The sequence below is a fragment of the Sabethes cyaneus genome, chromosome 2 (assembly GCF_943734655.1).
Source record: "Sabethes cyaneus chromosome 2, idSabCyanKW18_F2, whole genome shotgun sequence".
In the NCBI taxonomy this organism is placed as follows: Eukaryota; Metazoa; Arthropoda; class Insecta; order Diptera; family Culicidae; genus Sabethes; species Sabethes cyaneus.
In genome coordinates, this window is record NC_071354.1 from 228694064 (window position 1) to 228708901 (window position 14838).

At 43.6% G+C, this 14838-nt stretch overlaps 1 protein-coding gene across 1 annotated transcript; it reads right to left on the reverse strand.

Annotated features, from left to right (window-relative positions):
• Positions 1-9231: 9231 nt before the first annotated feature.
• On the reverse strand, positions 9232-10022 carry LOC128736726 (uncharacterized). Its single transcript, XM_053831211.1, has 2 exons — positions 9857-10022; positions 9232-9788 (listed from the first exon to the last, which is right to left on the reverse strand). Exons 1-2 carry the CDS (start codon positions 10020-10022, stop codon positions 9232-9234), a joined length of 723 nt encoding a protein of 240 aa, XP_053687186.1.
• Between the last annotated feature and the right edge of the window lie 4816 nt (positions 10023-14838).

Genomic DNA, 14838 nt, shown 5'->3' on the forward strand with positions numbered 1-14838 from the left:
CGGACAGACAGACAGACAGACAGACAGACAGACAGACAGACAGACAGACAGACAGACAGACAGACAGACAGACAGACAGACAGACAGACAGACAGACAGACAGACAGACAGACAGACAGACAGACAGACAGACAGACAGACAGACAGACAGACAGACAGACAGACAGACAGACAGACAGACAGACAGACAGACAGACAGACAGACAGACAGACAGACAGACAGACAGACAGACAGACAGACAGACAGACAGACAGACAGACAGACAGACAGACAGACAGACAGACAGACAGACAGACAGACAGACAGACAGACAGACAGACAGACAGACAGACAGACAGACAGACAGACAGACAGACAGACAGACAGACAGACAGACAGACAGACAGACAGACAGACAGACAGACAGACAGACAGACAGACAGACAGACAGACAGACAGACAGACAGACAGACAGACAGACAGACAGACAGACAGACAGACAGACAGACAGACAGACAGACAGACAGACAGACAGACAGACAGACAGACAGACAGACAGACAGACAGACAGACAGACAGACAGACAGACAGACAGACAGACAGACAGACAGACAGACAGACAGACAGACAGACAGACAGACAGACAGACAGACAGACAGACAGACAGACAGACAGACAGACAGACAGACAGACAGACAGACAGACAGACAGACAGACAGACAGACAGACAGACAGACAGACAGACAGACAGACAGACAGACAGACAGACAGACAGACAGACAGACAGACAGACAGACAGACAGACAGACAGACAGACAGACAGACAGACAGACAGACAGACAGACAGACAGACAGACAGACAGACAGACAGACAGACAGACAGACAGACAGACAGACAGACAGACAGACAGACAGACAGACAGACAGACAGACAGACAGACAGACAGACAGACAGACAGACAGACAGACAGACAGACAGACAGACAGACAGACAGACAGACAGACAGACAGACAGACAGACAGACAGACAGACAGACAGACAGACAGACAGACAGACAGACAGACAGACAGACAGACAGACAGACAGACAGACAGACAGACAGACAGACAGACAGACAGACAGACAGACAGACAGACAGACAGACAGACAGACAGACAGACAGACAGACAGACAGACAGACAGACAGACAGACAGACAGACAGACAGACAGACAGACAGACAGACAGACAGACAGACAGACAGACAGACAGACAGACAGACAGACAGACAGACAGACAGACAGACAGACAGACAGACAGACAGACAGACAGACAGACAGACAGACAGACAGACAGACAGACAGACAGACAGACAGACAGACAGACAGACAGACAGACAGACAGACAGACAGACAGACAGACAGACAGACAGACAGACAGACAGACAGACAGACAGACAGACAGACAGACAGACAGACAGACAGACAGACAGACAGACAGACAGACAGACAGACAGACAGACAGACAGACAGACAGACAGACAGACAGACAGACAGACAGACAGACAGACAGACAGACAGACAGACAGACAGACAGACAGACAGACAGACAGACAGACAGACAGACAGACAGACAGACAGACAGACAGACAGACAGACAGACAGACAGACAGACAGACAGACAGACAGACAGACAGACAGACAGACAGACAGACAGACAGACAGACAGACAGACAGACAGACAGACAGACAGACAGACAGACAGACAGACAGACAGACAGACAGACAGACAGACAGACAGACAGACAGACAGACAGACAGACAGACAGACAGACAGACAGACAGACAGACAGACAGACAGACAGACAGACAGACAGACAGACAGACAGACAGACAGACAGACAGACAGACAGACAGACAGACAGACAGACAGACAGACAGACAGACAGACAGACAGACAGACAGACAGACAGACAGACAGACAGACAGACAGACAGACAGACAGACAGACAGACAGACAGACAGACAGACAGACAGACAGACAGACAGACAGACAGACAGACAGACAGACAGACAGACAGACAGACAGACAGACAGACAGACAGACAGACAGACAGACAGACAGACAGACAGACAGACAGACAGACAGACAGACAGACAGACAGACAGACAGACAGACAGACAGACAGACAGACAGACAGACAGACAGACAGACAGACAGACAGACAGACAGACAGACAGACAGACAGACAGACAGACAGACAGACAGACAGACAGACAGACAGACAGACAGACAGACAGACAGACAGACAGACAGACAGACAGACAGACAGACAGACAGACAGACAGACAGACAGACAGACAGACAGACAGACAGACAGACAGACAGACAGACAGACAGACAGACAGACAGACAGACAGACAGACAGACAGACAGACAGACAGACAGACAGACAGACAGACAGACAGACAGACAGACAGACAGACAGACAGACAGACAGACAGACAGACAGACAGACAGACAGACAGACAGACAGACAGACAGACAGACAGACAGACAGACAGACAGACAGACAGACAGACAGACAGACAGACAGACAGACAGACAGACAGACAGACAGACAGACAGACAGACAGACAGACAGACAGACAGACAGACAGACAGACAGACAGACAGACAGACAGACAGACAGACAGACAGACAGACAGACAGACAGACAGACAGACAGACAGACAGACAGACAGACAGACAGACAGACAGACAGACAGACAGACAGACAGACAGACAGACAGACAGACAGACAGACAGACAGACAGACAGACAGACAGACAGACAGACAGACAGACAGACAGACAGACAGACAGACAGACAGACAGACAGACAGACAGACAGACAGACAGACAGACAGACAGACAGACAGACAGACAGACAGACAGACAGACAGACAGACAGACAGACAGACAGACAGACAGACAGACAGACAGACAGACAGACAGACAGACAGACAGACAGACAGACAGACAGACAGACAGACAGACAGACAGACAGACAGACAGACAGACAGACAGACAGACAGACAGACAGACAGACAGACAGACAGACAGACAGACAGACAGACAGACAGACAGACAGACAGACAGACAGACAGACAGACAGACAGACAGACAGACAGACAGACAGACAGACAGACAGACAGACAGACAGACAGACAGACAGACAGACAGACAGACAGACAGACAGACAGACAGACAGACAGACAGACAGACAGACAGACAGACAGACAGACAGACAGACAGACAGACAGACAGACAGACAGACAGACAGACAGACAGACAGACAGACAGACAGACAGACAGACAGACAGACAGACAGACAGACAGACAGACAGACAGACAGACAGACAGACAGACAGACAGACAGACAGACAGACAGACAGACAGACAGACAGACAGACAGACAGACAGACAGACAGACAGACAGACAGACAGACAGACAGACAGACAGACAGACAGACAGACAGACAGACAGACAGACAGACAGACAGACAGACAGACAGACAGACAGACAGACAGACAGACAGACAGACAGACAGACAGACAGACAGACAGACAGACAGACAGACAGACAGACAGACAGACAGACAGACAGACAGACAGACAGACAGACAGACAGACAGACAGACAGACAGACAGACAGACAGACAGACAGACAGACAGACAGACAGACAGACAGACAGACAGACAGACAGACAGACAGACAGACAGACAGACAGACAGACAGACAGACAGACAGACAGACAGACAGACAGACAGACAGACAGACAGACAGACAGACAGACAGACAGACAGACAGACAGACAGACAGACAGACAGACAGACAGACAGACAGACAGACAGACAGACAGACAGTAACTGTGAAGGGCCGGATAGATCCAGATCGTGTCGGAAATGCGGCGAGAATGGCCATTTTGCAAGCGAATGTGTTAAGCCACCGAGGTGTATACTCTACAAAAATTCAGAGAGAAATGACCACACGACGGGAGGCTTCCAATGCCCAGCGTATAAAAAGGCGAAGGCGGATCAGCAGTGATGGAGATGACCCAGATTAATCTCAATCATTGCAACATAGCACTACAACGGAGTCGTACCGAATTCCTCTTGGTAACGGTAACTGGGCAGCTGATAAAGCAGCAAAGACTGCAATACACGTAATGGGCAAGTTCCCCGTTGAGGAGGTGGTTTCCAGTTCGTACAAACATAAATTGGAGGGTCTGCGAAGGGTATATCCATAGCGATCACCAGACGATTAAACATAGTATCGACCGGCAAAATCGGAAGTGGTGAAAGAGGAAGACGACGGCCTTTGACAGAGATCTTTTCGTCGAGGCACTCCGGGTGGACGGTGGAAAATCGATCTTGAATGAGAACGAGTTGACGGATATATTGATCAGGGCATGTGATGCTACCATGCCCAGAAAACAGGAACCGAGAAAAGAGCGGCGACCGGCTTATTGGTGGAATGCAGCAATTAGCAACCATCGTGCTAGTTGTCTCAGAGCCAGAAGACGCGTCCAAAGAGCCAGAACTGTAGCAGATCGGGAAGAGCGTAGCGCGCCGTTTAGAGTAGCCAGAACTGCATTGAAACGGGAGATAATACAAAGTAAACGCAACTACCTCAAGGAGCTGTGCCGAGAAGCTGACGCTAACCCCTGGGGTGACGCGTACCGAATCGTTATGGCGATAGTAAAAGATCCTGTGACAATCAGGGAGTTGTGTCCGAATAAGCTGAAGGCTATCGTGGGGGACTTTTTCCGATGCATGCCCTACGATGTGGCCAACAACACCGTACGGTCCAGAAGAGAGGGCTAACGCTGATGGTCTGCAGTCTCCAGCGCTGAAGTCTCCATCGATGAAATAGTGGCAGTGGCAAGACAGCTAAAAATAAAGAAGGCCTCTGGTCCTGATGGGATTCCTAACTTGGCTCTTAAGGCAGCAGCACAAGCGTTCCCGGATTTGTTCAGGACCGTGCTGCAGAAATGCTTAGAAGATGGTAGATTCCCGGACAGATGGAAGATCCAGAAGCTAGTGCTGTTGCCGAGGCCAGGAATTCCTGCGGAGGATACAGCATCATATAGGCTGATATGTCTACTGGATACATGCAGAAAATTCCTGGAGAGGATTATCCTAAACAGGCTGACGAGGTACACGGAATGTGAACACGTTCCGTCGAACATGCAGTTCTGGTTCCGGAAAGGGAAGTCTACTGTAGATGCTATCGGAACATTAGTCAAGCGTGCTACGATTTCGTCCATACAGAAGCGAAAAGGAAATCGTTTTTATGCCGTTGTAACGATCGACGTGGAAAACACCTTCAACGGTACAGGCTGGAGGGGCATTGCCGAGTCGCTGCATAGAATGCAGGTCGCGTAATATCTGTGCAGAAATCTGAACGATTGCTTCCGCAATCGGGTGCTTATCTACGAGACCGCCAAGGGGCGTAAATGCCTGCGCAGAATTGGTACTTTATGATTGCGGTTGCGTAGATCTGACAGATAATCTGTCAAATTATGTGCGAGAACTATCAGATTTAAACAATCGACACCATAAAGAATCAATTGTGCGCGGGCCTTAAGATGATGAACATTACGTTGGCTGTTCCGCAAGGCTCCATCATCGGACCCACGAAAGTTCAATTCAATGGACAAAGTAGTTTAAGTTCCCACTAGCAAAAAAAATCCTCGAACCTGTTTGATGCTTAGTTTAGGCTGTTTCTGCTTCCGACAAGTCTCCTGAGCCATTCTCTCTTTGGCACTCATAATTGCACGTATTGATGTCGTAGAATGTTGCTTGTACAAATCTCTTATTTTCCTGTTCACTGTAGGGTCAGCAGGGCCAGGTTTTCTACCACGTTTTGGGGGAATCTTTAAGAGTGCATTTCAGAGTAAAGATCTACAAAAATAAGTTACTTGACAACATGCATAACAGAGGGTGCTAGTGTGCAAGCAACATGTGTTGAACGATGTGTTTCAATGGATTTTCTTCTAAGAGTCATGTCAGTTCGTTGTGACCAAAGAATTTTGTCATTATTTGAGAGTCCAAACTACGTCACAACAAAACAGTCCTGATGACAAATCGGAAGCAAATAGTTCATATTATGCAACACCACTGTATATCGACTCTTGCTTTCTAAAGATTACATAAAACCCTGCACACCGCACCGGTGCGGTTACCGGATCAAACATTAAAAACTGTCGCAGTGCCACCACAATTAGCGCCTTCCCCTTTCCGACTGCAACGTGTGAAAAGGTTCCATACATTTCGGTACCCTATCGGTTTGCTGATCTTCCGAATCGGAACCGGCAGCGTAAGCTATTTGTCACTTGTCCGCTGCACAACGGAAACCCCAAAACCATGCCGTCGCCATTTTCTAACCTCAATTCGGGACTCCTAGTTTTCGTTTTGTTCTGCTGCAGTAATTCGGTTTTAGCGCAATGGATAATTCCGAACGGCCTGAAATACAGCTATGGAATTGGTGAGTCCAACAAACGCGTTTTAATTTGAAATAAATTTTAAAATTTTTGTTATTTTACAGTTGCTCCCGTCCAATGGACGGTAGGTGCGTACATCTGGTACATCGGCATGCTAGGATTGGTGCTGGGAGCACTGTTGCTTTTGTTCTTCATCAAGGGTTGGAAAGGTCTGCCGCCCGGTTATGGATATTTCGATCGAAGTTACCAGTGAGTTGAGGCGAAAAACTGTAACTGTTTTGATCGTTTCATTTTGATGGTAAATTAAATCGCATTTTTCAGCTACCAGCGAGCATTTGGCGATAGTGGAATTTTCGATAAAATGGATCAATCGCACGGAAACCTGGCCGACCATAGACTATTTTGGGCCGATCGGATTCAAGAGATTGCCGAGAAATTTACCGGGAACCGTTAACGAATTGGAAGTCAGATAAAGTTATACCTAAGCTGCATAAAAGACTGACTGACTGATGATTGTACTTGTGGAAAAACAATACAATAAATTTTGTTTCTATGAAAAATTTTACTCAGAGATGTTTGATTTTCATTATATTTTCAAACTTTAAAAAAATTGTTATATAAATTATTAAATAAAACCAAGATGTCTAGTGATGAAAACCATTTAATAAATGTAACTTTATTCTAAAACTTGAATGTAAAATTTTTACATTTAATTTATCACAGTACTGTCTGCAAAATATACCTTCAAAGCACAGTTTTATTCTTAAAATTTAGAACCAAAAGCTTGGATTAAATCATCCAAATTTATGTCGCGATGTTGAATCCAGGAATCGTCAAAACTTCGATAGTAGTTCGGCTCCGGATCCACAATCCAATTCCTGTACACAAACAGCGCAAACAACCCGGCAAGAATGTAACCGAGTTGTATGAATCCCCAGCCCCACCAGATTGAACTCCACCAGATGGGAACTAAAATAGAAAAGGCCAATTCTTAAAACAAAAATCCTGTGAATTTCTATTTAATTTCTGTATTTACAATATCCATCCCCCGTCACATACTCTGTTTTCGCCACATGATGGTGCGTTGTAGCTTCACTTCCGATGGCAATGGAAGTCAAAACTACGACCGCCAGCCAAGGTAGTTTTTTGAAAAAATAATCCATCTGAATGATACCGCTTCCAGCAGTGCCAAGCTCAAACTATGTTTGGAATCTCCATTTCTCCACAATCACAACGCCACTATTATGAACTTTCTTCGAACTTCCTATTACATAGACGTGAAAATTAACTTAATTTACTGAAAATGAAGTTACATAATTGTCCCAACGTATGCCCCGCTACAATTAGCACCTCCGCCGGTGGACGGTGGTTCACATCGACGTTCCGGAGGAACGTCCGAAATCAGTTCCCATTCAACCTTGCGGACGTGGTGATACCAAATTTAGGAGATGAGACTAGCTTTAGTTATTTTACTTCTATGGTGCATAGTGGAAGGTGACAGTAACGAGTTGGCAGCGATCGGTAACGATGCTGTGGGACCATCAAACCGGGCGCTAGGACGTTCCGGAACCAGCTTCGAAGGACGCGGTGATTGGTACAATGAAGTCGGTAAGTGACGGGCAACTTTCGCAAGTGTCGCGACGATTGTAATTTGGTCTTATTCACAGGTTTTCCGCAGCAGTTTTTCGGAAGCCGCTTGTTGATGTTCAAAATATGGCTGTTCTATATGCTGGCTTTTCTGAAGATATTCCTAGTTTGGGGCATTTGGGGTGGACAGCAAAAGGAAGAGGAAGTGGATCTATCAACACTATACACTGGAGGGTACGGTTACGGACACGGACATGATTACTACGGCTATCCTTCCTCATGGCATTATGGATAATTTGAGCATTTTGTTTCTGTAGACAGCTCTGTGATATGAATGTTTTTTTTTAAGATGAATAAAAAAATCTAACCTATTGATTAGTATAAACTTTTCCTGACAATAGATCGTTTGCTCATAATTTGAAGTTGTTAAATTCGTCTGATACATCCTCGGCCGGGAATGTTAAACTCTTCTGACTTCCTAAAACATTCTGCGACGTCTCCTATCATGCATCAAAACTCTCTCGATGACCGGATATCCTGCGTCTGCACTTGCAATGACGTAATCCAAGACGAGTTTCTCCTCGTCGTCTTAAAGCGCTGCCTGAAAGTCCTTTTGTTCACAAGCATATCTTTTCACCTAGCATAGAATTCACCTTATCTTCTAGCATAGTTTTTGGATATATTAATTTTTTGACGATTTCATGGATCGAGACTCCCTCTTGTACTACAGTTTCTGCTTGCTTCAACATTTCTAAGCATTTTCTAAGTAAACTTTTAAGCAATTATGTACCATCAATAGTCAATCTTGCCCTGATTTAAATCTGGACAGTGTAATTATTTATTAAACTACACTTCATCTGAACACTTTATCTTATCCTACTAAGTTTAAAAAATTGGTTTCCTGGTAATAATAAGTTGACAAAGCTTTAAGGCCTAAAAGCACTGCTTGCTAGTAATCGAAAAAATACTCGCAAGAAAGATACTGTTTGACACTAACTTTACGTTATGGTTTATTTAAGTTATTTCGCATAGCCTACTATTGTAGCTTCTACGTCATGAACGTCAAATGATGATGATGATGGTAATGATAAGATACGTAAATTCAAGCTTCAAGTTTCGCAATAATTAGATAATAAATATATTTACATATTCTACATTCTATTTACACATTATTTTTTTGAACATATTTATACATTAGCTAGGATTTTTCTGATTTTTCAGGTTTGTTCTTCATTTCCTCTATCGCAGCTTCCTCTCCGCTACTCGAAAACTGTACTTCATCTTCCTGCAACGGCATCCTACACCTACCGTACATCCTCTCACAGTCTTCCCTGCTTTTCGGAGCAGCGCCCTGGTATTTTTCAAACATTCCAAACTTATATTTCCTAAACAAATTTTTCGCTTTCGAATTCCTCTGAAGTTCGAACTCTAACTCGCAAACAACTCGTTTCCTACAATCTTCATCGTACACTTCCAGTGCATCGAACACGAATTCCACAAATTTACGTTTGTCTTCTCGACCCTTAGCGTTGAGGTCCCGTTTTCTGCGACCCCAACTGCCAAAAAGATACGAAGGATGGTGATGATGACCATAACTCCATGACGCCGTGCCATCCCAACTGCCGACGGGTGGCTCCTCGCTTTTCGCCTTGGACCAATAATATCCATCGCCAAAGGCGTACATTGCCGCAAATGCTATAGCAATCTTAAGTTTTATCATTACGACCGTCGCCAGATCGCTAAACCATGGCCACCCTGAGAAATATTATTAAAAATTATTAGTTATGTTATTCAAACCCACTTAAGTTTTCTATGTCACTCACAGTAATACACATCATTGTACCAGTACGAATCGAATGACTGAAACTGTCTTCCTTGAAGCTCCTCCACTGGATACTCCGTTTTGTCAGGAACCTCCACAGTTTTTCCGATCCTTAAAACTGCCAAAATTAAGGACACGATGAAAAGCACCCTTCCGGCGGTAGCCATTTCTTAGAATGCTCCGACACTAAACGTTCAAACAACTAGCCAGTGCAGCGCAGTGGCTTAAAGTAAAGTGTCAACTCACTAGCTGCCATTTCTCTCGGCTGGTGATCTGAGACAGGTGCTAATTCGAACTTCAAATAAACAATCCGTTTTCCCGGTTGCGGCTTGTTGTTGGTTTACACTTCCGCACCAATTGGTGATGGCCGATCCATCCACAGCCAGTTGGAAATGTAACGGAAACAGCTGGTTTCATAACTGATCAATTAACAAGTCGTCGTCTCCGGTGCATTGTGTAACTTGTTACACTTTCGATTGTTATTCAACGGATGTATTTTTGAGGAAGTGTCACCTTTATGGCTGCCGTTCCGATGATTGGTCCCATTAGCAGCTGGAGTGCGTAATACCTTGAAATTTGGGTTTCGTAAATTGTTTTGTAATACGCTGATTAATAGTCGGTCGACTTATTTTTATATTTTTATATTTTATTGAAATCAATGTGTCATTTTTAGGAAATCTATCGGCTTACACGGATTTGATTTGTGGTAACATGGTTTCCATGTAACGAACCCTTAACCCGCAAACTTCCTGAATGATTATTATAAATGTTTTATTGGTATTCTGAGATTATTTTGTTGACCGTGTTGATTTATTTATAAAATACCAAGATAGTTGCAGCATTTCAACTTATCGTCCATCTCGCAGTTATCCTACCTGATTTTTTCATCCACTAAAGTATTGTTCCGATTATATCAGCCCCTCCGTGAATTTTAGGGTGATATAATTGGAAAACTGATATAACCGGAAAAATTTTTTTTTTGCCCAAAGTATGCAAAGTTCACTAATAAATTATGTTCTTTTTTTTGCATTATTAGGGAGGTCATGTATCTACATATTAGGGCGATTTAAAAATAAATTTAAATGCGTACCAAAAATACGATATCTTTACAAAAGTTGTAGAACATACTAAAATAAGTAACTTTGTTGAATATAGTATAGATAGTTTACTCAACCAACCACACTCTCTTATTGTTGTCGAAATATAATGATTTGTATGTATAAAGCACTTAAAAAGTACTTTTTAAAATAACTGTAACTTTTAAGAGTACAATCAGATACAGACAACTGATACTTGCAGGTTTTTTATTGTACTTTAATGTGTGAGTTATTTGATCTGCCACCAATTACCACTTTGGGAAATATTAGAGCTCAAAGAAATACTATTTTTCATCGAAAAAGCTTAATATCTCGGAAAATTTAGAAAATAACGTATAATGATGTTCCACTAAAACGTGGATTTTAGTAAGGCAAATAACTTTCTAGAACACTATGAACACGTAAATATTGGCTAGAATAAGTTAGGGACAAAAAAAACTGTTTTTGAGGGATTATCTACAAATAATGCTTCATAGCCACTTTATATGAAGAGATACAGCTATGATGTCTTTGATAAAGTTGTTTGTATTGACATTTATTACATCTTTGCAGAACACATCAAACCTGTATCTTGAATATGTGAGAAAATAAATTTCATATTTCACTTTGAAGGGTATTAATCACATAATAGTTCCTATCAAGTGAAAGGTTTTTCTATACCAAGAAATATTGCGCAAGACACCATATGCGAAAAATCTCACGTTTCGGCGTAATCTCACGCCATTACATATTTCGTTGTTTGGACCACTGTGCAGCCTGGCCCATAAAAGGTTAAAACGCCTGAAACACCTCAAAGGAATCATTAAATAACATAAAAGCAACACACAAAAAATTTATTTTTGAGGCTGATATAATCAGAAAAAAGTCGATATAATCGGGGGCTGATATAATCGGAACTATACTGTATACCGGCAGACACTAACTCGAGCACGTGTGCCATGGTTGTAGAGCTCACCTTAAGAACTTCTCGCATAAAATCGTCCAACCATAGCCACAGTTGATCTCTCTCAACTTATTATTATCACACTCGTTCTCTTTGACTCTGGCTTTATCTCATCTTCTCCATATCCGTTTGTATCAGTGACCATGTTCTCTCTCGCCCTAACGCTCATCTAACCGGTCCAAGTGTTGCCATCCTACATTCACTAATGAAGTATAGCGCTAAACTCCCATACCGTGAGTAGTGCCGCATCAAACCGCTGCGTTCAGAAGCTCAGAAGCTCTGGACGGACGTTACGTTGCCGTTTGAAAGACTTTAACCTGTGTCCCCTCTCAGAGCATTTGATGATCAATCGTTTCCAATCGTCAGTTTCAATTCTTCACTTTCAAGCATTAATCAAGAGTATGTACATTCAACAAAGCGCAGCAATAGATTACATCTCAGTTAAAATGGTCAAATCTAACCCTTCCTCATCCACGTAGATAATGCATCAGCTATTCAGCAATATCCTGGAAAACTTTTCCGATGGAGTGGATGTTGTAAATATTGATAAAAAAATGCCTAAGAAAGGAAGCCTAGCTGGATGCGGGAACTACCGTGGCATCACGTTGCTCTGTATGACTCTTAAAGCATCACAATCCCCCGCATCATATTTCAGCACGCCAACTAATTCCAGCACCAATACTGCTTTCTTCTGGTGTTTGTTGACTTGGAAAAAGCGTTTAACTAACCACGAAGTAGGATATGTTGCTGCTTCGTCGTAATTGCCTATTCCCGTCCAATCCAACACAAATTGTTAAAAATATCGGCATTTTTATGACACAATGCAAAACTATTCCCTAATATTTTAGTTTGTTGTCTATCATACTCGATCAATCAAAGTGAGCTGAGATCTATTTAAATGCTTTTTATCATTAAAGAAGTCCTACCAGCCAAATTTCCAACGTTTTTTCGTGCGACGAAGGAGAAAATGTCGACTAATCGTTTCAATTTCCGTCATTCATAACTGAAAATAACTCACGCAAGGCATTGTTGTTATTCTACAGCCAGGAAAACTTGCCTGACCTGCAGAAATTTTTCATGCCGTCCTGCACAAATACATGCGCGTTAGCTTCGTAAACATTGTTGTGATTTTCAGTTCGGACGATGAAAAATTTTGATGGACGGATTTTAAAACGGTACGACGAATTTAAGAAATAAAATAAGTTGCGTAGTTTCAATAAATAATATGCTTTGATAATAGCATTTCAGTGATTTCAAAGTTCACGGATCGGAAGGCAATTGGGTTTTAGTCAAATCAGCACAAGAACTTTTGGAGTAGGTATTCATTAAATCCATCCAAGAATGATGAAAATTAGAATGGCTTTACTTACTACGACGGGAATTAGAAATAAACCCTACGAAGCGTTATCCTACACACCTTGAGGAGATCTGCTGGGAAGCACTTTGCTAGAATTCGTAAGAATGCCATGGCATGGTCTTAGAACTGACTGTCCGACGCCCCCGTACAACGCGGGAAGCTGCCAACTCACTCTGACTCTTTTCCTCTGTCCCGTTACACGCTACCGGCAACTATCTAAGTAATACATTACGCATTACAGGTAAATCCTCTAATTGGGTATAAATACCAGGATGCCACATCCTCCCCATGTGAAAAATGCACAATTCATTATATTTGCAGTCGACTGCAGTCGTCAAATTATTCTTTGAAGTTTTTGGAGCATCTTAGTAGAATACGAAACCTGGAATTAAAGAACTGAGGAAGCCGGAAAGTCGTAGGCGAAATACGTATCTGTCAAGAATAAACATACATAGTATAATTAAATTGGATAAGTTTTTCTTTTTTTTTATGTTATTTAATTCTACATTATTCTTGCTTATTAAAATTCATTATCTCTCATAAATAGTCTGTAAAGAAAATCGCTATCCGTTTTGTAAACTGACGACCTAAAATATAAAATACTTCTTCTTCTTCAGCAGCATAGAGCCGGGGTGGCTCGTGCTGTTTCAAGCAGTCGTCTCCATTCAACTCGGTCTTGGGCCACTTGTCGCCAATTTGCTAGTCGTCTCAGAAGCCGAAAATGCCTTTCGACCTGGTCGAGTCATCGTGCACGTTGGGCCTCCCTGTTCCTGGTGCCGGTGGGGTTGTTGAAGAGGACTATTTTCGTCGCACTGTCTTCCGGCATCCTTACGACGTGTCCGGCCCACCGTAGCCTGCTAACTTTCGCTAGATGAACGATGGGAGTCTCCCCAAGCAGTGCCTGTAGCTCGTGATTCACACGCGCGTGATTCGAGACGCGCGTTTGTTTCCTTTGAGCCTCTTCCTTTCATGTATTTGATCTTCGACGCATTTATTTTTAGCCCAATTCTCGTAGACTCCGCTTTCAGTCTGGCGTAGATTGCCTCCGCCGTCGCAAAGTTCCTGGCTATGATATCGAAGTCATCTCAAAGCCTAGAAGTTGGCTACCCTTGGTAAAATCGTGCCTCTCGTTTCGATACCTGCTCGTCGGATCACGCCCTCAAGAGCGATGTTGAACAGCATGCAGGATAAACCGTCACCTTGTCTCAACCCTCGCCGCGTCTCGAAGGGACTCGAGAGTGTCCCAGAGATGCGTTCGAAACACATCACTCAATCCAATGTAGCTCTGATCAGTCACGTCAGTTTGTCCGGAAAACCGTGTTCGTGCATTATCTGCCATAGCTTGTCACGATCGACTGTATCGTATGCTGCTTTGAAATCAATGAAGATGTGATGCGCGAGCAGGGCTTTTCTGCAAGATCTGTCGGGTAGTGAAAATTTGGTTGGCAGTTGCGCGAGCCCCCATGAAACCCGCCTGATAATTCCCTACGAAACCTTGTGCTATCGGTGACAATCGGCGTAACAGGATCTGGGAGAGTACCTTGTAGGCGGCGTTTACCAGCGTAATACCGCGATAGTTGCAGCAG